Below are 25,430 nucleotides of genomic sequence, written 5' to 3'. Positions count from 1 at the left end.
TCCATCCATACACACACACACACACACCCAACCCAGGTTCTAAAAGAATAAAACAAAGTTTATTTTAAAACTTTATTTCTGCAAAGCCAATCAAGAAGTGTTGGAGGGAAAAAGTGTAAAAGTTAATTATTCTTGCATATTTAGGAAGAGCAAGCACTTAGTTTGAGAAAACAAGGACTTAAAATAGTTGAATCAAAGGCAGTACCCTGCTACTGTATTTTAAAACAATGGCTGATGATCTTTCTTAAGCAACATTCCTTTCTTCCCTAAAAGCTACAATATGATACAGTACGCAATAGCTCACTTGAAAAGTGCTAGGATCAGAAGGTAAAGAACGCCATATGCCACCCCACTTAGACTTTCTACTATACAATGCCATTTTGGCGCTTGATAAATCAAGCATTTGTGTAGCATTACATTCAATAGAAACATTTCTCATACTTTGGGTTTAAGATCCTTGCCCCTCCAGTTCCGATGTTGTGACATCTGACTCTTCATCATTGTAAATATTTTCAGCCTGGAGACAACCAAATAAAATCAGAGGTAAAACTCCCCAAAGATTTTACAAGACTATCTAAAAATAGCATTCACTAGTTCTATCCAGATTTTAGCTGTCACTGGCCAGCGTGATTTAGTGCTGGAAATTAAATGTGGACACATTTTGGAGTAAAACTTAGTTTCCTTTTTGTTTTACCCCCAAAGACCAATAAATTTCATGAGGAAAAGGCACGCCAGTGTTCTCAAAAATTATTTGCCAGCATGTAACTCCACACACACACCTAGCTGCCCATGCACTACTACTTATTTCAGTTATCCATAAAAGGTGTTTTCCAAAAGCATTTCAGACACTTCGACGGAGTGATAGTCCTGAAGTGCTTAGTGCACATCACCACAGAACTCAGTATCTCAGTGTGAACGCACTGATGTTTCCTCCCGTATCCTTCATGCCTACGACATATCAGACACTGGACATGGAGCAGTGATGCCAAGAGCCCAGCTGATAAAGGGCGTAACGATCATGAAAATCGGAGCAGGTGCTATGTCTACCTCAACGTGCACAGATTTCTCCCAACCCAACAGGTGCATATTGAACTTAAAGACTGCTGTTAAAATGGAAAAAGGTCTTTTCAGACTTTCTATAAATATTTGATATAATATGTACCTAAATGTTTGATATATGTCTATTACATTACATCATTAGTAAAATCTCTCCAAGATAGTCATTGAGGAAAAATAAATACTTTAGGCTCACCATTTGCCATATCTGCATGATGTTATCCTCGGACACCGAGCAAATGACCCAAGGCTCATTGGGGTTCCAACTAAAATCTGATATCTTGGCGGTGTGTCCTCCATGAATAAACTGTTAATAAGAAGAAAAAAAGCCTTGGTTTCATATCTCATGTTAGAAGTTAGTTTTTAGAGCATCAGTCTTGTAACGGGTCGCTGAACTGCAGTTTGGAGTGAGGGTGGTACAGGCTTAGTAAGCCAGCCCTCCACCACTCTTGATTTTGGCAACTTCCAAACCCTCCAAAAAAGGTGATAGGATAGTACAACGAACGCCTGGATAACCATCACCTAGGTTCCCCAAATACTATTTCGTTAACACACCACCTGCTGAGCCACCACAAAGTTGCAGACAGCACACCTAACCCCTAAATACTTCAGCCTGCATCACCAAAAACAAAGGACATTTTCCTTCACGACCACAGTGCCATTTCCATAGCTAATATAATTAACACTAAAATTCTGCCTCATTAGCAAATATATAGATACAAATATTCAAGGTCATACATTTCCAGGATGTCTTATGTTATACATACTCTCCTAAAACTGGCCAACCTGGAGTCTCCTGGTTCTTCTGTGGCCCCCTGAAAGATCCCCTTCTCCCCCTTACTAATGGAAAGGCATACTTCTCAGCCATCCTTCAATCTTTCCAAGGCACACTGCCCCAAGGCTGGGGGAAAAAAAGAATTCTTGGGACTCCAGAAGGTCCCCCATAAGACCTAAACCGAGGTATTTGCTAAGAAATGCTGAAGCGGGCAGTCTTACTTCCTGCACTGGGCTTTATTTATCTTAGAATTAAGATTCAGAAGAAACAGTTCTTGGGACTTCCTTGGTGGTCCAGTGGTTAAGACTCCGTGCTTCCACTGCAGGGGGCGCAGGTTCGAGCCCTAGTCAGGGAACTAAGATCCCACGTGCCACGCAGCGCGGCCAAAAAAAAAAGAGGACTTCCCTGGTGGCACAGTGGTTACAAATCCGCTTGCCAATGCAGGGGACACAGGTTCGAGCCCTGGTCTGGGAAGATCCCATGTGCCGCGGAGCAACTAAACCCGTGCACCACAACTACTGAGCCTGTGGTCTAGAGCCCATGCTCTGCAACGAGAAGCCCGCACACCACAACAAAGAGTAGCCCGTGCTCACTGCAACTAGAGAAAAAGCCTGCGCACAGCAACCAAGACCCAGTGTAGCCAAAAAAAAAATTAAAATTAAAAAAAAGAAACAATTTTCACATGGAGAATATGAATACTTTGTTATGAACTGGTAAGTCACCCTTCCTGACAGAAAGTCAGATTTGACTTTAGTTTGACAGTGAGATCTATCTACACCAATTAGGTTATATGCAATGTAACTATTTTACCTAGTATAAAATGGGATAAACAGCTTTTAAATATAGTCATAAAGGGGACATAAGTGAAAATCCTTTCAGGCCACAGGCTTGGAATATATACAGGAGTCATTAAATCAAGACATTGTTATATTTAAATTCTTGTTAGTATCCAGTTTACTACACTTAAATGTCCCTTGATTTCAGACTCTCATGAAAAAAGAAGCAAAATACTAGTGGATTTTGTCAAGGCCCATGAAACTGTTACAGAGACATTGTACAAATACATTGTCCTCTCCCTGCAATATCAAAAACTAGCAGGAAACCTTAAAAACATTATACACTAAGTGCAAGGATCAGTCACAAAAGACCACATACTGCATGATTCCTGTCATATGAAACATCCAGAACAGGCAAATCTAGAGAGATAGAAAGTAGATTAGTGGTAGCCGGGGGCTCACAAAAGAAGACTGGGAAGTGATGGTTAAGGGTACAATTTCTTTTTGAGGTAAAAAAAATATTCTGAAATTGACTTGTGGTGACAGTTGTCCAACTCTATGAACATAGTAAAAATCACTGAAGTGTATACTTCAGTGAACTGTATGACCTGTAAATTATATCTCAGTAAGCGTTAACAAAGTAAAAAAAAAAGAAAAAAGTAAAAATGGTTGGTAGCAACACCTTAGCTAAAAAAAGACTTAAAAAATTTACGAGGCCCTGCATCACAAAACAGACTTCTCAAATTAAGACACCCAATACAGAATACAGCATTTAGATGCTGTCATCTGTCTATGGTAGCACTTTATTGAGAAATACTATAAGCAGCAGAAGTATTAACACTGAACGTGCTAGTACATCAGGCACGGTAACACACAGGGCAAGGAGTAAGGGGGTCTCGGATGGCCATACTATGTGGCATCTAGTGAACATCTTCTGTGTGCAGGGCTCATCCTCAATGGCCTTCTTTACCTTTTAAAAGTGGTGGGCAAAGCCCAAGCATTCCAAAAATTAGTACTGGCCTAAGAGCTAAATATACGTTACAGAGGAACGAGTGGTTATCTGCCAAATGACTGGTGGAGATAAATGTTGAATTCAGAGTGAGGACAAAGAACCATTACCAAGTCTGGCAATGAATCATAGAAAAGTGACCTGAAGTGTACAATGAAGGACTCAGAGTCAGGAAGGATGAGGACAGATACCACCATGCAAACCTTCAAAGGGCCAAGGAGATGCCAAGATAATTTAATTAGGAATGGGAGGAAGATGGTGGGCACTGTTGGCATCAACAAGATCGAGGAAGCATTCATTTTTCTGAGCAGGGAACTTAATCAGGTCATTAAGTTTTTCCATACTGTTAGAAAGTGTTAAGTATTGCTAATTGAATATCAATGCCCCTCACCCCCAAACCCTCAGAAACATCATAATTGAAAGAATCAGTGAGAAATTATTATACACTATTTTTCCAGGAGCCTAAATTATTCTTAGTGAAACATTGGTAAAACCTACTGGGCTCTATTTACTATTTTCAATAAATGTCAAAACTCTATCACAATAACCTCCAAGGCCTCCAATTTGAAATCATCTTCAAGAGCTAGAATTTGAAGTTCTTGACTCATTTTCCAGATACATGAAACAATAACAAATAGTCCAGTCTGCATATGACATTTCATCTTGCATTAAGAAAAGCCAATATATACCAGGAGTTCTGGAGGCCCGTCTTCTGCATCTTCTGCTGATTGTTCTTCTCCAATTTTGCTATTGAGAAAGAACACAATGCCTTCATTACTGAAATTCTTCTAGCATCTATGTTTGCAAAGCCAGCATCAGCCCACAAATCCCATCCTAAAACACACACTCTAAAAGCAACTTACTTCTCTAGTGTTATCGGTTAGAGTTTTTGTATTAATTATTTGGTGGGAGGGTGTGGTGCTTACTTCCTGGAAATGGTAATAAGAGCCGTTCATAACTGAAGCTGAAGAATAGTAATTATTGTTAATAAATATTAACTTAAAATTCATTCACTATTTTAACTGAGGTGTTTCCTGCATTAGGATTAAAAGGTGAAAAGAATATAAAATATCTACAGAAGAACTGATGCCCAGTCCCTACACTTCACTCTTAAAGCCTTTTTCATCCCAGGAGTGAAATACAATTACACATCAGTACTGTAGATGTGTCTAAAGATATGACAACAAAACAACTTTAACTATGGAATATATAAGCCAAGGAAAGGTTAAGTTTTAATTTTTTCTTATCTTAAAAACGTCAATTTGTAGAATTTGCTGCCAGCAGTTCCAACAGTGAAATCACTCGTTACACACCAATCATCAGCCCTGATACCTAGGTACACAGGTGGACTTTGCTAGTAATAGCTGCTTAAAAAAAAAAAAAATACAGCCAAAATACACAACTTTCCATGTGCTAGACTTTTTCTTTCCAATAAAGCTAATCGAACAAGCCAAACACATGGGACTGCTAGACAATTATGTTTCTCCTCCCACTGTCAGGAGAACAATCGCTAACATCGACCATTTTAATCCATAATTTTATCTAATATATGCTTTTAACAGCAAGCAAGACATGAATAAACTTTAAGAAGAAATTATACAATGCCTGCAAATTTATTTACGGCACCCCTAAAGACAATCCAGTTGCCAGGACATCAGACTTTCAAACCTTGCTGCACCAGTTCATACAACACTGTAGTTTTTGTTTAAGGTTTCTAATTTTACTACTAAAATTGTTTTCAAGTTAAAAAAAAAATCACTCAAGTGTCTGTTTTAAAGATTCTCTACATTTTCAAGCATCTATCACAGCCAGAGTTTGTTCCATAAGAACACAGAACATTAGATGTTTAGCAGTTTTACAACACAAGCATTTTATTCTGCAGTGTCTCTATTCCATACACTGAAAAGTGGGTCTATACTGTCTCTGTAAGTAAGGCAGCCTTGACTAAAAACTTAGTCCACTTCAAAGCAATACAGGTAGGAAAGAAGTTATTTTCAGGAATTTAATGATTTAAATTTGAGATAAGGACATCTTACAGAGATGTATGTAACGGAACATTATTAATGGCTCTAAAGGCTCAAAAAAAGCAAAGGAGTCTGAAATTCTTGCAACAGCAACTCTGCAGTCAAGGAACTTTAAGAATTGGGAGCAACTCTTTACACAATGAGCGCCCAGAAGAACTTAAGATCTCTGACAGCACGGGCTGTGCTTATCCTGTTCCCAAGTTTACCCCAGCAGCTACACAACCCACAGCGGGAGCTCATACCTGCGAAGAGAACCAATGAAAGCACAGAAGAGCAAATGGTAAAAAACCTGAGAAAGACTAGTCCTGCAGGTGTAAGTGTGACCCAAGGAGACATGAACAGCTAATGTTTTTACCCCCTTCTACAGCAGAAGTGTTTTCAATGCCATCATTTTGATGTTGAAACACACATGCACCCCCGCCCCCTGACTTCAGTCCTAATTATCAATAGAAAAACAAAACTCACATATGCATAAATTTACTTTATAGTCCATTTGCTGATTCACTTCTATTTTATGGAACAGACTCTTCAGGAAGGTACTTAAAATTAATATTAGACTTATTAAACTGGGGTTAGCAAATTGCTCTTCTAGTTTATGAATTACTACATAATCTGCCAGATTAGCATATTTATGCAATTTCTTGTCACCAGATACCGAGTTACCTTAAATCCCACACGTTCAGGCGGCGATCAGTACCACTTGAAGCCAGAATAGTTTCGTTATGTGGAGACCAGTGGACCTAGCAATACATATTTGAAAATGTAAAGAATCATCCGTTCCTAAGTTTGTGGATATTGTTCTAATCCTTGACATTTTCCCATTTCGTGTTCTATACCCTCTCCTTGGCCTACAAGCCCTCACCCTCTTTGTTCTGTCCCTTCAGGTACTCTTTTTTTTTTTTAAACACCTTTATTGGAGTATAATTGCTTTACAATGGTGTGTTAGTTTCTGCTTTATAACGAAGTGAATCAGTTATACATATACATATATCCCCATCTCTCTTCCCTCTTGTGTCTCCCTCCCTCCCACCCTCCCAGGTGCTCACAAAGCACCGAGCCGATCTCCCTGTGCTATGCGGCTGCTTCCCACTAGCTATCTGTTTTACGTTTGGTAGTGTATTTATGTCCATGCCACTCTCACTTCGTCCCAGCTTACCCTTCCCCCTCCCCGTATCCTCAAGTCCATGCTCTAGTAGGTCTGTCTTTATTCCCGTCTTACCCCTAGGTTCTTCATGACCTTTTTTCTTTCTTAGATTCCATATATATGTGTTAGCATACGGTATTTTTCTCTTTCTGACTTACTTCACTCTGTATGACAGACTCTAGGTCCATCCACCTCACTGCAAATAACTCAATTTTGTTGGACCATCTCCTCAGCTTTCCCCCAGGAAGGTCATACTCCCCAACACAAGGGAACTCAGCTAGGGGTCCAAATAAACTTATTCAGCCCCAAAACCATCCCAGAAGCTTTTAACATTTTCAATGAAGTATATTTTAGCCTATGCAAATCTCTGTTTTAAACCACATACAAGATATTTTTCACTAGAGGACCCACCATGCTGATATACCTTAAGGGAAGAATCTCTGGATTTCACTTTTTAAAATTTTATTTACTTATTTTATTGATTGATTGCCGTGCCACACCGCTGATCTCAGTTCCCCGACCAGGGACTGAACCCAGGCCATAGTAGTGACAGTGCCGAATCCTAACCACTAGACCACCAGGGAACTCCCTTCACTTTTTAAACTGATCCTATTTTGCAAGGTTTTTTCCTTCTACTTCTGAACTAAGAGTTTCTAAAAAGATCCAAGTTATTTCTCACTAGTTAACTTACATAGGAGAAGAGGAGCTTTCAAAAATAAAAAACAGGGATTCCCCTGGCAGTCCAGTGGTTCGGACTCTGCGCTTTCACTGCCGAGGGCGTAGGTTCAATCCCTGGTCGGGGAACTAAGATCCTGCAAGTCACGAGGTTTGGCCAAAAAAAACAAAACAACAACAAAAAAACAATGCCCACTGACCATGATATAAAAGAAAAAAATTTTTTGATTTCCCTCTACCAAAACGTTACTAAAATCTGACAGATATCAGAAAACTGTCACATACCTGGAAAATTTCATCTTTATGAGATTCGAAGGTATGGAGTTTCAATTTTAAATTACGCAGATCCCATAAAGCTACAGTCTGAAGAAAAATAAATGAAAAGGAATTCATTTATGCACTTTACATAAGAATTTTAAAATATTGCAGTAACAAGACCACTGGGTTTGTAAACACCAAGTATGCAAAAACTTAAGAAACCTTATCCGCAGAGCCAGTTGCGAGAATGAACTCGCTGTAGGGATTGAACGACAGGCAATTGACCTCAGCGGTGTGCGCATCAACCAGGTGGCTCGGCTTGGAGGTGGTGTTGGACCTGGTGTCCCATCTAAAACACAAAGGTACAAGCAAGGCACATAGCACACGAGCAGGCTGCTCAACCCGACCCAGCCTCTCTCCCCAACGCTCGGCGCCCACACCAGCACCACCCCACGCCACTGTTCTCTCGCTAACTCGCCCCTTCAGGGACACCAACCACGCAGAGTTGGACTTCCAACCACGCAGAGTTGGACTTCCAACCACTAACTGATATGTGCTAAACCTGCGCAAAACAAACTAGGGCTATTTCTGCTTTCTTGTTCCTTACGTTCCTGTCTGGATTACCAGCTATTTCAAGCGTACACAAAATACTACATAAAGAAAATAACAATTTGATACCTACAACCTAGCCTTGTCAAATTTCCGTGTTTTGCTTTGTTTGCCTCAGATATTAGCTTATGAGATAAAAAGCATTCCAGGCAGTTGAATGCAGCCCCGTGGCCATGCCTTGATGCAATCACTCTCTCCCTCAACTTCAATGCAAACCACCCTGATCCCAATTTTGATACATACCACTGCCCTAAGCATGTTTCTTTGTGTGTACATACCTGTTTTCCTTTCTTTTTCTAAATAAAAAGTTGTGTTCAACCATACAGCACAGTAACTTTTATGTAAAAAGGCCATACCTACTTGCAGTTTATTATGTCAATTATACCTCACTAAAGCTATTTTTTTTCTTTTTTTTGAAGGCCAAGACATAATTACAAAAAAAAGAAATCAAACCACAGGCCACCACAATCACTGATGGCCATTCAGGACACCCATATAATGAGACCCCACTGAATTTTCCACCTTACATCATAAGTTTCTGATCATCAGCAACAGATCCAAACAATGATTCATGCAGCAGGTGCCAGGCCACATCCTCTACAACAGCCGAGTGGCCAGTAAAAATCGCTTTAGCATCCACAATTTTGCCTTCCTTTGGTCCTGCATTAATATCCCACAGACAGACAGTCTGAAGAAGGAACAAAACAAGTTATAAGATACTGAATTTAAATGCTAACACCTTATTTAAAACACCTTTATTAAAAACAAAACTACTTAACTATATAAAAGTTACAAATAAACACGAGGAGGAAATATAAACAAAAGTAAAGCTTCATAAACAGAAGAGTGTATTGGTACAGCTTCCACAATCTGAGATGCAGAGGGCAAGGAAGATACAGTGTAATGGGGACAGGAAGACAGCATGGTGGCAGGCAAGAAATTCAAGATAGAGTTTCCACCTACATACATTCAGTCAAGTATCTAAAATTCACCCAGATTACACAACACAACACTGACAGCCTGGTGTTCGGTATCTACTGAACAGAAATGCACATCTTAAAACTTAACGCTGGGTTGGGAGACTGGGAATTAAAACTAAAATATGCCTCTTAAAAAGCAAAAGCCTTTGGCCAAGTCTCACTTCATGGCAGAAACCACTACACACATCGGGAAGTGCAAAAGGTGAATGACCTAGGAACCCCTATGAGGCTACTGGAAGACGCCACAGGGCCTGCCCACACCTCAAAGATCACAGATCAGCAGGCTCTGGGAGTTGAGTCTCTTCTTAACATCTCATCATAAAAATAGTTGAGAAAAGTCTTAAGTTTCTATGAAAAAATACTGCAAGCTATAGCGCAATGATTCTCATCTCAATGGTTTAAAACAAGAGGTAATTCCATTAAGCTATATTCGACCTAATTCCACTGACACTAGTATCAGCTTCATCTCTTTATAAATCACTTTTTTTTACCTGAAAGGGTTTCTGTTACATAATACACATGGCCCTTAGTCTCTGTTGGTACTTGCACAATGTACATGCACGGAAGAGACGGAACGTGTGGAACTCTTGCCATCACCTGTTCCTCACCTCAGAAGGATCCTGGGAACATTAGCAAGATCCCTGGCATATGTGGAGCCCTTGGGAAACGTCAGCTATTAATTATGACTAGCAACTCCCAGCCTGGTGTCTTCAAAAAGTACTAGCAGTTAAGTTCCTGAGTATAACCCATCCTCCCTGTTGGGAGGATGTTCACTTTGAGGGAAACAAAGGAAAGCTTCCTTCCAGAGAACTGAGGTAGACCCTTGCTTCCCGGCCTCCCTTGGAGCATGGTTGCAAGAACATGACATGGGCTCAATCATCTGACCAGGTCTTTGAATTGTGAACAGCAACAAAAGGAGAATCTGTTCTGATGATTGGGGGGCGGGGGTGTTACATCCACTTTCCAAGGGTGGCAAGAATGACATCCTCACTGGCCTAATTTGGGTCAACGACCCGGCCTCCCCTCTTTTCCAGACCATTTTCTAGCCGCCACAGCACTTCTGTGAGCTACCCTACCCAAGGCCCTTCCAATCAATTACTTTTCTGTTTAAATCAGCCAGCACCATCTTTGCAGCCACCAAGGAAAATAGTTATGGAAGTTCTCAAAAAAGTAAAAATGGCACTACCACATGATCCAGCAATCCCACTTGGGTATTTATGCAAAGAAAACGAAAACACTAACTCGTAAAGATATCTGCACCCCCATGTTCACTGTGGCATTATTTACAATAGCCAAGACAAGGAAACAACCTAAGTATCCATCAATGCATGAACGGATAAAGATGTGCTGTATATACGCAATGGAATACTACTCAGCCATAAAAAGAGGAAATCTTGTCATCTGTGACAAAATGAACTTTGAGGGCAGTATGCTAAGCGAAGTAAGTTAGAGAAAGACAAATACCACATGATCTCTCTTATATATGGAAACTTAAAAACAACAACAAAAAACAAGCTCATAGACACAAAGAACAGATTGGTGGTTGCCAGGGGTGGAGGGTGGGAGAAATAGGTGAAGGGGGTATACATTTATTTTTTAAAAACAAATTAAAAGAGATATTTTTTAAAAGCACTCAGAAAATGCCCCTGAAGAATATCCTTAAAAACAAAAAATAAAAATAGTAAAAATTTAAAATTTACAAAAATGTAGAGAAAAATTATAGAAAACAAAACAAAACAAAACCATCAGCCAGAGTTGGTTTTGGTTGTTTGTAACTAAACAATCTTGATTGGGCCAATTGCCTACTTTCAATATTTCAAAAAGCTGAACAGAAACTGCAATTAACAGACAAATAAAGAAGGTCTGTGATGTGACAGGCCCTGTTCTAGGTATGGGGATATACTAAGGAAGAAGGCAAGTAACCTTCTCTCACAAAGCTGACATAAAACGCTAACTGTGGCCAAGTTACATGAGCTTTCAAAAGCTCCAGAAGTCTACTCTCGGCTTGTACTTGGAGTCATACCAGACACTTCAGGCTTACAGCATGGGAACCATGAAAGAAAATATGGGGCTGTTAGTGGCAAGAATGCTACAAACGTTGATCTATAATAAATTAACAAGATCACTTTGCATTTGTGTGGTACTTTTCATTAATTAAAACACTTTATATTAAAAGATGCCAAGGCAACTCAACAGGGAAAGATTGGCTGGGAAAGCTAGATAGCCACACACAGAGGATGAAGTTGGACCTCTACACCTCACACCATATCAAAATGGATCAAAGACCTAAATATAAGAGCTAAAACTGTAAAATTCTTAGAAAAAACATAGGTGTAAATTTTTGTGATGTTGGATTATGTAATGGTTTCTTAGATATGGTATCAAAAGCAAAAGTGACATAAAATATATAAACTGAACTCAAAATTTAAAACTTCTGGGCTTCAGAGGAAATCATCAAAAAAGTGAAAAGAGGGCTTCCGTGGTGGCGCAGTGGTTGAGAGTCCTCCTGCCGATGCAGGGGACACGGGTTCGTGCCCCGGTCCGGGAAGATCCCATGTGCCGCGGAGCGGCTGGGCCCGTGAGCCACGGCCGCTGAGCCTGCGTGTCTGGAGCCTGTGCTCCGCAACGGGAGAGGCCACAACAGTAAGAGGCCCGCATACCGGGGGGGAAAAAAAAAGTGAAGAGACAACCCAAAGAATGGGAGAAATTTTTAAAAAATCATATATCTGATAAAGGACTTGAATCTAGAATATATAAAGCACTCTCAAGGAAATACAAAATGAAAATGGACAAAGGATTTCAATACAAATTTTTCCAAAGATGGTACAGAAATGGCCAGTAAGCACATGAAAAGATGCTCAACACCATTAGTACATATAAGTCAAAACCACAATGAAATACTACTTCACACCCACTAGAATGGCTATAATAAAGACAGACCATAACAAGTGTTGGTGAGGACATGGAGAAACTGGTAGCCTCATACATTGTTGGTAGGAATGTGAAGTGGTGCAGCTGCTTTGGAAAAGTTTGGCAGTTCTTCAAACAGCTAAACATAAAGTTACCACATGACTCAGTAATTCAACTCCTAGGTGACTACCCAAGAGAAATGAAAACATACCTACACAAAAACCTGTACAAAAATGTTCAGAGTAGCAATACTCAAAAGTAGCCCCAGGGGAAACAACCCAAATGTCTACCAACTGATAAATGACTAAATTGTGGTATATCTATATAATGGAGTATTGTTCAGCCATAAAAAGGGATGAAGTACCGACACTGCTTTCACATGGATGAACCTTGAAAACATTAATGCTCAATAAAAGCAGCCAGACAGAAAGAGCCACATACTATATGATTCCATTTATATGTAATATCAAGAAAAGACAAATCTATTGATTGAAAGTAAACTAGTGGTTGCCAGGAGCTCAGGGAAGGAAGGAGTGACTGTTAATGGGTATGGAGTTACTTTTTGTGACATTTGATGAAAATGTTTTAGAATTAGATACTAGTGATGGTTTCACAACTTTGTAAATATACTAAAACCTACAGATTGTACACTTAAAAAACAGTATAAAAAACCCAAAACAACCAAAAAACAACTAAACTAAAATGTAATTTATATTAATCAGGCCTCACAAACACTTTAAAAAGAGTCTCCATTACAGAGGTCCACTGTTAAATAATGGGACACCTTTTGCCCACTTTCCTTCCACTCTAAGGCTGCTTCAGAAGAGCTTTGTGGAATTCTAAGGCTCCAAAAGGGCAGTGTGATAACCATTTCTCTAAATCCTGTGGAAATGTTATCACAACAATCAGTATTATCTTAGAAAACCTTTCATCTATTAGTCTCCATCAGTGCAGAGCTGTCCGTGACACAGTCTTTAACTCTCAGTGCATGAGTAGATTAGGAAGAATAGGTTTCTCACATGGTCGTCAGATGCACTTAAGAGATGTCCACTCAAATTAGAATTCCAAGAAAGACCATAGCCTTCCTTTTGGTGGCCTCTTAACCTAAGATCAGGATTACATTCTCCACTTGGGTCTAAAAAAAACAAAAAACAAAAAAAAAAGAGGAGGAAAGAAAAGAAAAGAAAAAAAAAGAAAAAGAAATACATTAACTACTAAGTGATTATCTGTTTATCAGAACTGGTAAGAGCAAATTCCCACTCCTGAGTGAGCCGTAACATTTATCATAATGCCTGGAAAAGCACCACACACAAGCAAGGACTTGGTTTCACCCACGACCACCCTGAAAAGCTGTTCTCTCTGCTTCCCTGAAAAGCTGTTCTCTGTGCTTCATTTCAAATACTCAGTGCAAACCAGGTTTCGTGACCATAAAATGACTTGTTCCTTTGCAAAACCTAGTACTAAGCTCTAACACAAAATACTGAAAACTATACCAGCCCACAAATTTACATGGTGACAACCCACCCCAGCTCCAAGTCCAGTTTTAAGAACATTTTTGTGAGGAAACAGTTAACACAGCAGGTCTGGCTGTTCAGTCCTTGCATGTCTCCAAGGTAGCCTGCAACCATGACTGACCTAGCCAGCCCCTGGGAATGTGACTCTCACAAAATTCTTCATGTCGCCGTCTGATGAAGCTGTGTATGCCCAGAGCAGTGGGGCATGCTGTGGCAGCTTGTCGAGACCTGTAGGATTGTTGAGCAAGATTCATGATGCATCTGGCTTCACTGCTGGGGTCCTGAGTTTCCCTTACCATGGCTGGTCACAGAGCAGAATGTACCTGTGTGACCAGACCTCCATAAAATCCCCAGACACTGAGACTCAAATGGGCTTCCCTGGGCAGAGATATTTATGCCCCTGTGGTATGTGGCCCCAGAGGAGAAGGATTCACAAGACTATGCCTGACCTCTCTGGACTCTGCCTGATGTGTATCTTTCTCCTCCTGCCTTTGCTCTGTAACCTTTGCTGTAATAAACCTTAGCCAGTTTTTATTCCCGTTTTTCTGCTCTATATCCTTTGCTCTAATAAACTTTAGCCAGGAATATAATAACCTGCTGTGAGGTTCTTCTGTTAAATCACTGAACTTGGCATGGTTTTGGGACCCCTGAAACAATTTCTAAACCTTTAAAAATTAGAGTATACTAGTTTGAATGACGTCAAAGCTATTATCATTTTGAATCAAGAAGAAGGGTCAAGCAATGGTCTGACTTTATTACTACATACCTGGTTTAGCAGGGTGCTTTGTATAGTCAAAAACCAGCACGTCAGAAGACGGCGTTTTTGTAGCAATGATGTGAGGATTCTGCGGCATGTAACGAGCACGGTTTACTTCTCCTTCGTGGTTAATTTTAATTTCACATTCAATTTTTCCTGTTACAGAACCAAAGCCACCAAATTCTAATGTGAGAAGAAAGAAATAAACACATACACTTACGATTAAAATTCACAAGTCACTCAGTTTAATCAACCTGAGATTTTAATCTGACAGAATACAACACAAATTGCCAAGAGAGAGGGAGAGAGGGCACGCAAGAACACAAAAATACAGGCTTGCTTGTCACTTGGAATTAATTTATTCTCGAAGCCCATGTGAATTGGAAAATGTTGATACCTATTTTATGCAGTTCAGTTCCACCTTGGACTTAAACCATTTAAAAATAAGCTTCTTTCAGTTGTGAAGATGATGTAATTATTCACGAAAATTCAAACAACCACACAATTAACACACCTCAGCCTTTTAGTTCAAATACAACTCATTTGGAAGTGCTGAAATTAGAATTGTATTTTAGGTTTCATTAAGACAGGTTCATCCTCAGGAGTATGAACACTCCTTGAGTCTAAAGTCAAAAACATCCTCGTATCGGAAATCCAACTAACACCCACTCAATCCCAAGACAGACAGGCAGACAGGCAGACAGACAGACAGACACACACACACACACACACACACACGTACGTCAGTTCCACCAGAATCCCTGAACACATTCAATCCAGTTGAACATGTCGGTTCAACTGCTAGTGGAGTGCCAAAGCTAAAATGAGTGGGCTAACCTCCCTATCTGGTGTAGGAATATGACTACAATGTTAAATAGTTACTAAAAAGGCCTTGGGGGAAAAAAAAGGCCTTGGAAAAGTGAGAAAGCCACATAAAAAGTGTAACTTCGGAGCAGAAGCAAGGTGATAGCAGAAAGAATACAAGTAGAGAACATCTAAGCAGATAAGAGCAAACAAGAACATGTTCTCTTTTGTGCTCGTAGATACAAATCTGAATTAGTTGCTGACTTGAAAAAATTCGGAGGCTTCACATTATAACTGTTACTTCTTCCTGACCTATATCTCTTCTCCTTTGCACATTCCTTTTCAGCTCACCCTGTGTCTCAGGTCAAGTAACACTAACTCAAATGCCTAATGAAACCAGGCAGGTAACAACTAAAACAGACTGGCTGGGGCCTGGCGAAAACACACCGAAAGCAGTAAGCCTTTTCTCAGTTTCAGCCAGGCCCTGCTATGTGGGAATGCTCAAGCAACACTAGCTCCCATGCCTTACTATCAGAATTTAGCCATTCTTGGGAATTCCCTGGCGGTCCAGTTGTTAGGACTCAGTGCTTTCACTTCGGGGCCCGGGTTTGATCCTTGGTTGGGGAACTAAGATCCCGCAAGCCACGGGGCCGGGGGTGGGGGGATGGGGGGAAGAATTTAGCCATTCTTCTCTATGGCAAACACTGCTTACTATTTCTGAGGCTCAAAGTCATAGCCCATTTCACACAACAACTCTCACACAACCATACGCAATCACCCATTTCCCTCTTAGCACTTCCCCTTCCCATTGAGTCAATGGAAGAAAATGCCTCAGCCTTTCCAAGACACCCCTCCTGATCCTATCACCTGCCACCACCAGAGACCCTGCTCCAAAGCTGCCGCTTTTATATTTTCAATCTCCCACCACCGTGGACCCCAAGGATTCTTTCTCACCCTTCTGCTACAAAGATACTCAAGTTTCCAAATTCCTTTAGTGAAAACAAACTGAACAGCTCTCCTTTAATAAAAGCTGGGCTTCCAGGTAAGATTTACTGTGTACACAGGGCTTTGTTTTCTCAAACTCAAAAGGAAAAGCTTGAAAAATCACTATCTTAATGACAATAGTATCCATTAAAAATACCATAACTGAAAATTTTAAAAGGCGTTAACTGTGAATTACTGTAGTCACTTGTTAGAATGTAATTCACTGGACAAGTTACTAATAACAATATCTCCATGTATCATGCACAGAGACTAATTCTTAAGCTGAAAGTCCAATTAAGTACATAGTTTAGGACTAACAGCCATTAAAATTTTTCTGATTACAACAATATTTACAGAAATAATGCATAAGGTTGTAGGGTAATGGACTATGAATTGTGGAAGTGGTAAACTGAGTAAATCATTTTGGAAAAGGTTTATATTATTTTAGGTTGACAATGAATATACCACACAACTCAGCAATTCCACTCCACTACATAAGTTCTCTCACGTGTACGAGGAGATGGAACAAGGATGTTCACTGAAGCATTGCTCTTAACAGCAAAACACCCACACAGATACAATCCAACTGCCCCTTGATAGAAGAATAAATTAAGGTTTAAGCATAATGGAATACTATACGGTTGTTAAAAGAATGACCTAGGCATTTACATAGTATACACAGACAAAACTGAATGAAAAAAGCAAACTGCAAAACAACATTATGTATGTTTATTACTGTATGAATAATAAAAAATACAAATAGTTGAAAACGGCACACTAATTTCAGGACCGTGATGAATTCTGGAGAAGCAAGCAAGGAGGAATGGAGTAGGGGTGGCAAGACTTTAGCTAAAAAGTAGAATTTTATTTTCAATAAGAAAGCTCTATTCAACCATTTGGGGCTGTGGGGAAAGCACTAACCCAGCAGGTCTGGTTGCTTAGCCCTCACAGTTCTGACGGACACTGGGCCCATGACTGACCCTTGACCAACTCCTGGGACCATGACCTCAGAATGTTCTCGATGTCACTGATGGGTTGATTTTGTGGGGTACATCTGAAGCAAGGGACCATGCTATACCAGTCTGTCAGGGTTGCTTTGCACAAATATCAAGACTGATGATACGCACCTGATTTCATTACGGGGGTCCCGAGTTCAGCTGTCATGGCTGGCTGCCAATATGATGTGCCTACAAAACCAACCGCCATGAAAGATTGAGACCCTGACCCTCGAATGGGTGTCCCTGAGCAGAGATAGTCCACACTTGTCCCTGTCGTTTGCTGCCAGAGGGAAAGCACATCCTGTGTGGCCCTGGATGAGACTTGTGCTGGACCTCTGTAGACTCCCTGAGACTCCCTGATGCTCATCTTTTTCCTGCTGCTTTTGTATTTTTCATTGTAACAAACTTTAGCCATGAGCATAATCTGCTGAGTCTTGTGAGTCCTCCTAGCAAAATCACCAAACTTGGGTGGTTGTGGGAATACCAAAACAGGGGGATGTATGATTGGATTGGGGGATGGGAGTCAACAGCTTCCATAAAAAACCCACTATTAACTGTTTGGTGTAAATGCCTCCTGACTTTTTCCTATGCCTACACCAACACATATTCTTACTGTTACCAAAACAGTTACTATAATCACACATACCAGTTACTCACTTTATTTTGGAAACCTTTCCATACCAGTGCATACAGATTTATCTCCCTGTCTGTGTGTAAAATTCAAAGTTAGGTCATTCTTAGTAACTGCTGCACAGTATTTCAAACATACCATAATGTGTTTGACCAACTTCTTATGAACTAACATCTGGGTTGCTAGGTTGAGCCTAATTTTTCAATCTTGCAAATACTGCTACTGTAAAATCCTTGTGCACATGTGGGTGAGTAGTTCTGTAGGATAAAGTCCTAGAAGTTAAACTGCTGGGCCAAAAGATATTAGTACAACGTTTTAATAGCATATAATTAGAGGCCTATTCCTTGACACCAATGCTGGAATATATGGTATACCTACCACCCTTCTCACTGTCACAGTGGGAAGCATCAAACTGTGCATCATCATTCGGAATATGGACTCGAGCAACCACAAGATGATTCTGCTCATCAGATGTGTGAGTCCCCAGCACTAGCCAATGAAGGGCATAATCCTTTCCTTCTGGTCTGTTTAGGAAAGAAAGAAAGTCATACTAATCCTTTAAGAAATCAGTTGCTAACAAATCCAGTCCATCACCCATCCCCATGTTCATAAATCATGACTTACTGCCTAAAAAAAAATCTTCAATTTTAAATACACTAGTTGTTTCTGGTTTCCGAGTAAGAAGCAACAAAGTACAACGGAAAAAAAAAGTGCTGAGTCAGAAAAACTGGGTTTAAATCCTGGCTCAAACTAAAATTAGTTATACGCAATTCCTTAAATCACAACTTCCCTGTGGGCCTCAGTTTCTTCACCTAAACAACAGGTTATGAGTGAAAATGGCACTACGTGAAAACCCCTTGTTTATATTTACGGTGCTTAAAGCTTATAAAATAGGCATTCTCATTTTTACGGGAGAGGGGAGGTGGGTCTTTGTTACCCTATTCTGTGGAAACTCACTTTGTGGCTGAAGAAATCACTGATACCTCTTGGCACCCTGGTCCAAGAAATGATTTTGCATCTGCATCTATTAACAATGCTTAAGCAATGATTCTGCATCTGGATCTATTAACAATGCTTTCCCATTTGTACTATCTAGAAGAGCAATTTTCACCTGTGTTCCATGGTCCCATCTCAGTAAGGAAGGCTGAGAAGTAAGGCTCTGGGCCCCAGCATCAGACAGCCTAGACTATCTGTTTCTAAATTCCAGTTGCACAAAGGATTCAGTGGTTTAGAAAAAAAGGTTTGTGGGTTACTTCTAGGCATGTAATTTATTAATAACTGGGCTTCCCTGGTGGCGCAGTGGTTAAGAATCTGACTGCCAATGCAGAGGACACAGGTTCGAGCCCTGGCCCGGGAAGATCCCACATGCCACGGAGCATCTAAGCCCGGGCACCACAACTACTGACTCTGTGCTCTAGAGCCCGAAAGCCACAACTACTGAAGCCCGCGCACCTGGAGCCGGTGCTCCGCAACGAGAAGCCACAGCAAAGAGAAGCCCGCGCACCGCAACAAAGAGCAGCCCCCGTTCACCACAACTAGAGAAAGCCCACGTGCAGCAACAAGGACCCAACACAGATAAAAGTGAATAAATTTATTTTTAAAAATCTATTAATAACTAAAAAATACAAGACGAAATTTTACCAATATTTGGCTTAGGGTAAAAAACAGCAATAAATACACAAAAACGCCAAGAAAAGAATAAGGCAGCCATGGCTAAGCAACAGCAGTTTATTTGAAAAAAGACATGGGTCTGAGTCGACGTGCATTCAGTGACCAAGAATACGACGTGGCTATCAAAAAAGATAATTAATTTCATCTGAGATGAACTTATATAGGGAAGAAGGCAAAACACATGAGCATTCACTCATTTTTAACTGGAAAAACTACACTTAGAAAATTAGGCTCTAGCAATGTACTTTAGGAGGATTTGGACAAAATGAAACCTTTACAAGGAATAGTGGCTTAAAATGAAAGGGAACCTAAACATATCTCATGAGAACCGTTTGAAAAGAAATAGGAATACTTGAGAGAAAGGAGGCAGCACAGAGCAATGTTAGGACTGACATAAAAGGAAGAAAGTGACTTCTTTTTAATGTCATTAAGCAGAAAAAACTAAGACCAGCAGGTAAAGTTACAGGTTAAACACGTCAATCCATCATATGACCTTTCTAAGGAGCAGGACCACAGATGGACTAGAGGGTCTGAAAAACTCCTTTTGACTCTAAAATTCAATTATTCTGGTTTCCCCTGACCCGATCATCACATAAGGATTTTTCTTTTTACTACAAATTCTTTCATCTCCATCATTAAAATACAAGACTATTTTCCTGAGCCAATCAATATCTATTTTCCTCCAATACTGGATGCACCTAAGGCTGCAGAAGCACTCATTATAAAAGACCTTGTGCATTTTCAGTGCCAGAATCCTTTGACCACTTTAACTCTACTGCTAAGACATTCACCCAACAACCACAGATTATCACAAGGTTATTCTCGGTAGCATTGCCTGAAGCAGCAAAAGATTGAAAACAAATATCCATCAATAAGGAACTGGTGACATAAATTATAGTATATCCATAAACGGAATTTTATGGAGCCTTTAAAACAAAAGAACATATATATAAGCATGCTGATAGGAAAAAAGTCTCCAATATAAACTTCTAATTAAAAAGTCAAGTGAATTGGGAATTCCCTGGTAGTCCAGTGGTTAGGACTCCATGCTTCCACTGCAGGGGGCATGGTCAGGGAACTAAGATGCAAAGTCAAGTCAACAACTTGCTACCAGAAAAAAAGATGGAGGGACACAGCATGTACTTCTTCATGCCGGCAGGATGGATAAGAAATCACCAAACAAGGACTGCCTCCACTCTGGGTAAGGGAACTGGGAGAATAGAGGATGTGGAAGGGGGACTTATGCAGTTTTGTATCATCTGAGTTTGAATGTATACACAGGTTTTTGGGTAGAGAGTAAGTCTTAACATGTTTAAGAAATTATCCAATTAAGAGATATGAAATAATGATCTATCAGTTTTGGAAAATAATTTCTTAGAAATACCTAAATAAAAAGTTTAAAGAGCCAAATCAATTATATGGATGATCACCTAAGTGAATTTAAGGACAACAGCTCAGAAAGTGCAAGTAATCATTCGGAAGCATGCTGTATGTAGGCAGAAGGCCAGCCTGATGAGGTTGAGTAGAGCCTATCTCTCAAAGAGCCAGGCTATAAGAGTAGCCAACATTTTTACTGTCCTACATAGTGACGAAACACAATCACAGTCCCTTCATACCCTAAACAGAACCCTGCAAAGCACCAGACAGCCGTCCTCAACACCCAAGAATGCAGGCTGGCTGGCATTTTCTTGCATTCCCAGAGCCACTGCACGTACCACAACCAGATCCCACTTCTTGGCATGCAAAGAACACCATGGAATATATAATTTAGTTAAAGTATTTTCTGTTAAGTTCCTAAGTGTTAATATAAAAGTAATATCTGGGGGGCTTCCCTGGTGGCACAGTGGTTAAGAATCCGCCTGCCAATGCAGGGGACATGGGTTCGAGCCCTGATCTGGGAAGATCCCACATGTCATGGAGCAACTAAGCCCGTGCACCACAACTACTGAGCCTGCGCCCTAGAGCCTGTAAGCTACAACTACTGAGCCTGTGTGCTGCAACTACTGAAGCCCATGTGCCTAGAGCCCGTGCTCCACAATAAGAGAAGCCACTGCAATGAGAAGCCCACACACTGCAAAGAAGAGTAGCCCCTGCTCACCGCAACTAGAGAAAGCCTGCGCACAGCAACAAAGACCCAAAGCAGCCAAAAATAAAAATTAAAAAGTTAAAAAAAAATAAATTAAAAAAAAAGTAATATCTGGGCTGATATACACAGATCTATAAGGCTGATATACACAGATCTATAATTTTAAAATCTTTACGCAAAACATGTTATCGGTAACATTTTAAAAAGACTTCAGTATATTACTCAGCCATAAAAAGAAATGAAATTGAATTATCTGTAGTGAGGTGGATGGACCTAGAGTCTGTCATACCGAGTGAAGTAAGTCAGAAAGAGAAAAACAAATACTGTATGCTAACACATACATATGGAATCTAAAGAAAAAAAAAGTCTAGGGGTAAGACGGGAATAAAGACGCAGACCTACTAGACAATGGACTTAAGGACACGGGGAGGGGGAAGGGTAAGCTGGGACAAAGTGAGAGTGGCATGGACATATATACACTACCAAACGTAAAACCGATAGCTAGTGAGAAGCAACCACATAGCACAGGGAGATCAGCTCGGTGCTTTGTGACCACCTAGACGGGTGGGATAGGGAGGGTGGGAGGAGGGAGACGCAAGAGGGAGGAGATATGGGGATATATGTATATGTACAGCTGATTCACTTTGTTATACAGCAGAAACTAACACACCATTGTAAAGCAATTATACTCCAATGAAGATGTTAAAATAAATAAATAAAAATAAAAAGACTTCAGTAAACAGCATTCATTGAAATACAAATGGAAAAAGAGAGATATTCCACCCTAACAAATGATTTCTGAATAGGAAAGGGTGGGAGAATTACCATCAGTCACCATTTACTGTGTACTCACTCTGTGCCAGCACTTAAACATGCACGATCTTATTTACTTCCTCAAGTGTAGGCTGTCAGAACCATGAGCACCTCCATTTACGGACCAGACTACTCCAGGATAGAGACTGATCAACTTGCCCTAATTCACAAAGCTAAGAAGCAAGGGGCAGAATTCAAACTCACGTCTCTAACTTTAAAGCCTCGGCTCTTTTCTACAGTTAGAGTAGGTCAAAAAGATCCAAGCCAATGTAAATCATCTGCTTAACAGGAAGACACAAAGAGTCAAATGCACATGATGCCCTAAACCAGAACCTCAATACCCTTAAGCATTTGACGGTCAAAGTTATAAATGTCAAGGATTAGAAACCTCCACTATTTAGTTCTTGGCTCTTCTTCCCACATCTGCACATTTACATTGAGATTTTTGGGAGGCCCAGTGGAAGTCCCTAACTGTATGGAAGTCAATGTTCACATATGGAAAATCTGGCCATCATATGAAGAGTTTTATATGAAGGTAATTTACTCTTATTTTTAAAAGTTCTTGCAAAATCCCCTCTCTAGAGTTTGATTAATCCTCATTAAGTTATATGCTCACAATACTCAAAAATTAATACACTTTTAAAGTACAAAGGCACGCGCACCGCAACAAAGAGTAGCCCCCGCTTGCCACAAATAGAGAAAAGCCCGCGCGCAGCAATGAAGACCCAACGCAGCCAAAAATAAATAAATAAATAAATTTATATTAAAAAAAAATAAAGTACAAGGCCAAGTTCCTACTAGGAAAAGTGCAACTGTATTAGAAAGATAACCTAGTGCAGAGGTTGCCTCAACTCTGGGGCCACCTGGTTTGGGTTTGAAAGCCTGCTCCACCACTTACCAACTGTGTGACCTGGGGCATGTTATGTCATATCTCAGCCCCAGTTTCCACATGATTTAAAAAAAAGAATGATTAAAAAGTAATTATTGTACTGTTGTATTAAACCAAATAATAGGACATAAAGCTCTTCAGATGCGCCAGGCCCTGTTCTAAGTGCTCAATAAATGTCAGCAATTATTACCAGAGAAATTTTACAAAGAGGTGCAAAGAACACTCTTATAAAAACCAACAGCAACCTCAAAGTGTATCCCATACTATAAGCCAACACCACCACCTTTTCGTTGGTGAACTGCTGCTAAATTCTCTTCACCTTTGCCAATTAAGACGTATTCATCTTGGGGGCTGGTTACAAGGGTGTATTCACTTTGTAAAAATTCATCAAGCCACACGCTTATGATTTGTGCACTTTTCTGTACACATGCTATTTTCCCATAAAGTTATTAAGAAATCCATTAGTCTGGGGCCCAAAGAAATGCTGATCTATATTTAAGTCCAAGAAATGTCAAATATATCCAGTGTATCCTACATATATCCTTAATCTCACAACAGATTCTTTGTCCCCTTTTAACGCCACATTTATACGTCAGAAACCACCCCATAAATCGCTTAAGTCCTGAAAATAAAAATCACCTGCCACATCACGCAAGGTCTAAATTGATGACTTGCGTATGTTCTATGTATAAAACGCCAAAAAAAAATCCTAGGAAATTCAAGTCAATAGTTAAATTTATGCGAAATAAAAGTTGCCAGAAACCCTTACTTAGTCACTTCAGGAAGCCACTGAACGGTAAGGCTCGGCCACTGAAGAGCATGGGTCATAACCAGGTCATACAGAAACGGTGTATTCTTCTTCCAGATTTTATATTCTTCATTGATGACACGCTCCTCCACAGTATCTTCAAACACTGAAATTTGGAGAAAGCCCACACGATTAAGTGGCTGAGAGGAATCGGAGTCACAATCTCCACTGGAGGTCACCTCAAGACGACCACACCTAATCTCCTCTTTCCCTTTACCTCTAATTTGGACACGAACAACCAACCGCTCTTCCAGAACGTGGAGAGAATATTAACACCAGGGAGCTTATTTTTTTGCACTTTAAAATCAATACCGCCTGCGTATACAAAATTGGGTAATTACACAGACAACGCAATTGCTTTGCAGGTTACAGCTGTTCGCACCTGTTCCAAGATGACGACCCGTATGTAGAGGACCTCCCCGACCCACCCGGCGAGACGAATCCACGTGTAGCAGAAACCCATCAGCCCGCTCCCTCCATCCCCCACCAGGAGAGGCCTCTGATCCCACGAAGCCCGCGTCGGCAGCCATAAGCCAGCGGGTTCCAGAATCCCCCGGACAAGGGCCGCGACCCCGAGGCGGTCGACGCGCGCGCGTGTTAGGAGGCGCCGTGCCCGCTTTCCGGCGGCAGAGGCCGCCTCCGCCCGGGGGCCTAGGGAGCGCCGCCGCTGGAGGGGGGTGGCGGGAGGGGAGGGTGGCGGGAAGGGGGCCCAACCCGCGGCCCCACGCCCGGCTCCGGAAGTGCTCGGAGCCCTCCGCGCTGCGGCCCCGTCCCGCGTAGGCCCCTCGAGCCGCGCGCCGAGCCTCGCGCCCGGCCCCGCCCCCTGCTCCTCACGCCAATTCGCGCCTTTCGCCGGCGCGTGCCGCGGCCTCGCACGCCCGCCGCCCCCCGCCGCGCGCCGCCCCGCAGGGCCTCTTACTCTCTTTACTCGCCATCTTGCGTCGGGTGTTCGCCCCTCGCCGCCTCCTCGGACTCCCCTTGCTAGCCAAGAGCAGCCCAACCGCAGGCGCTCCTGCCTTTCCCAGGCACGTCACACACTTCTAGCTCTCGAAGCCTGAGCTCCGTCTTACAGCCTGGGTGCTCCCCAGACGCTGCGTCCTTCTCTCTCACCTCCTCCCCGCTTACGGGTACCGAGGTCTGAGGCGCTCTTCTCTCTCTCTCCAAACTTGGAACGAGACTTTTCAACCCGCGCCTCCCAGCCCGCCCAGGCAGCTGAGCGCAGGCGCATCCGCCCTGGGAAAAGTGAGAGGCGGTGGCGA

General features: G+C 41.3%; 1 protein-coding gene across 4 annotated transcripts; it reads right to left on the bottom strand.

Annotated features, from left to right (window-relative positions):
* Positions 1 to 58: 58 nt before the first annotated feature.
* On the bottom strand, positions 59 to 25,430 carry RBBP7 (RB binding protein 7, chromatin remodeling factor). 4 transcript variants are annotated; one of them, XM_067723487.1, is made up of 13 exons: positions 25,091 to 25,430; positions 24,133 to 24,277; positions 18,283 to 18,428; positions 17,403 to 17,462; positions 14,497 to 14,670; positions 13,236 to 13,351; positions 8,854 to 9,014; positions 7,940 to 8,066; positions 7,745 to 7,822; positions 6,304 to 6,380; positions 4,306 to 4,363; positions 1,253 to 1,363; positions 59 to 517 (listed from the first exon to the last, which is right to left on the bottom strand). In XM_067723487.1, exons 1-13 carry the CDS (start codon positions 25,104 to 25,106, stop codon positions 449 to 451), a joined length of 1,338 nt encoding a protein of 445 aa, XP_067579588.1. In that variant the 5' UTR covers positions 25,107 to 25,430; the 3' UTR covers positions 59 to 448. The 4 variants fall into 4 exon arrangements, with proteins under 4 accessions (XP_067579588.1, XP_067579589.1, XP_067579590.1 ...); XM_067723488.1 differs by having other exon boundaries at positions 14,497 to 14,643; XM_067723489.1 differs by lacking the exon at positions 17,403 to 17,462 and having other exon boundaries at positions 25,091 to 25,429.

Source organism: Pseudorca crassidens, chromosome X, assembly GCF_039906515.1.
Source record: "Pseudorca crassidens isolate mPseCra1 chromosome X, mPseCra1.hap1, whole genome shotgun sequence".
NCBI lineage: Eukaryota > Metazoa > Chordata > Mammalia > Artiodactyla > Delphinidae > Pseudorca > Pseudorca crassidens.
Note: the sequence above shows the minus strand (reverse complement) of the source record. Positions and strands in the feature narration are given on the sequence as shown.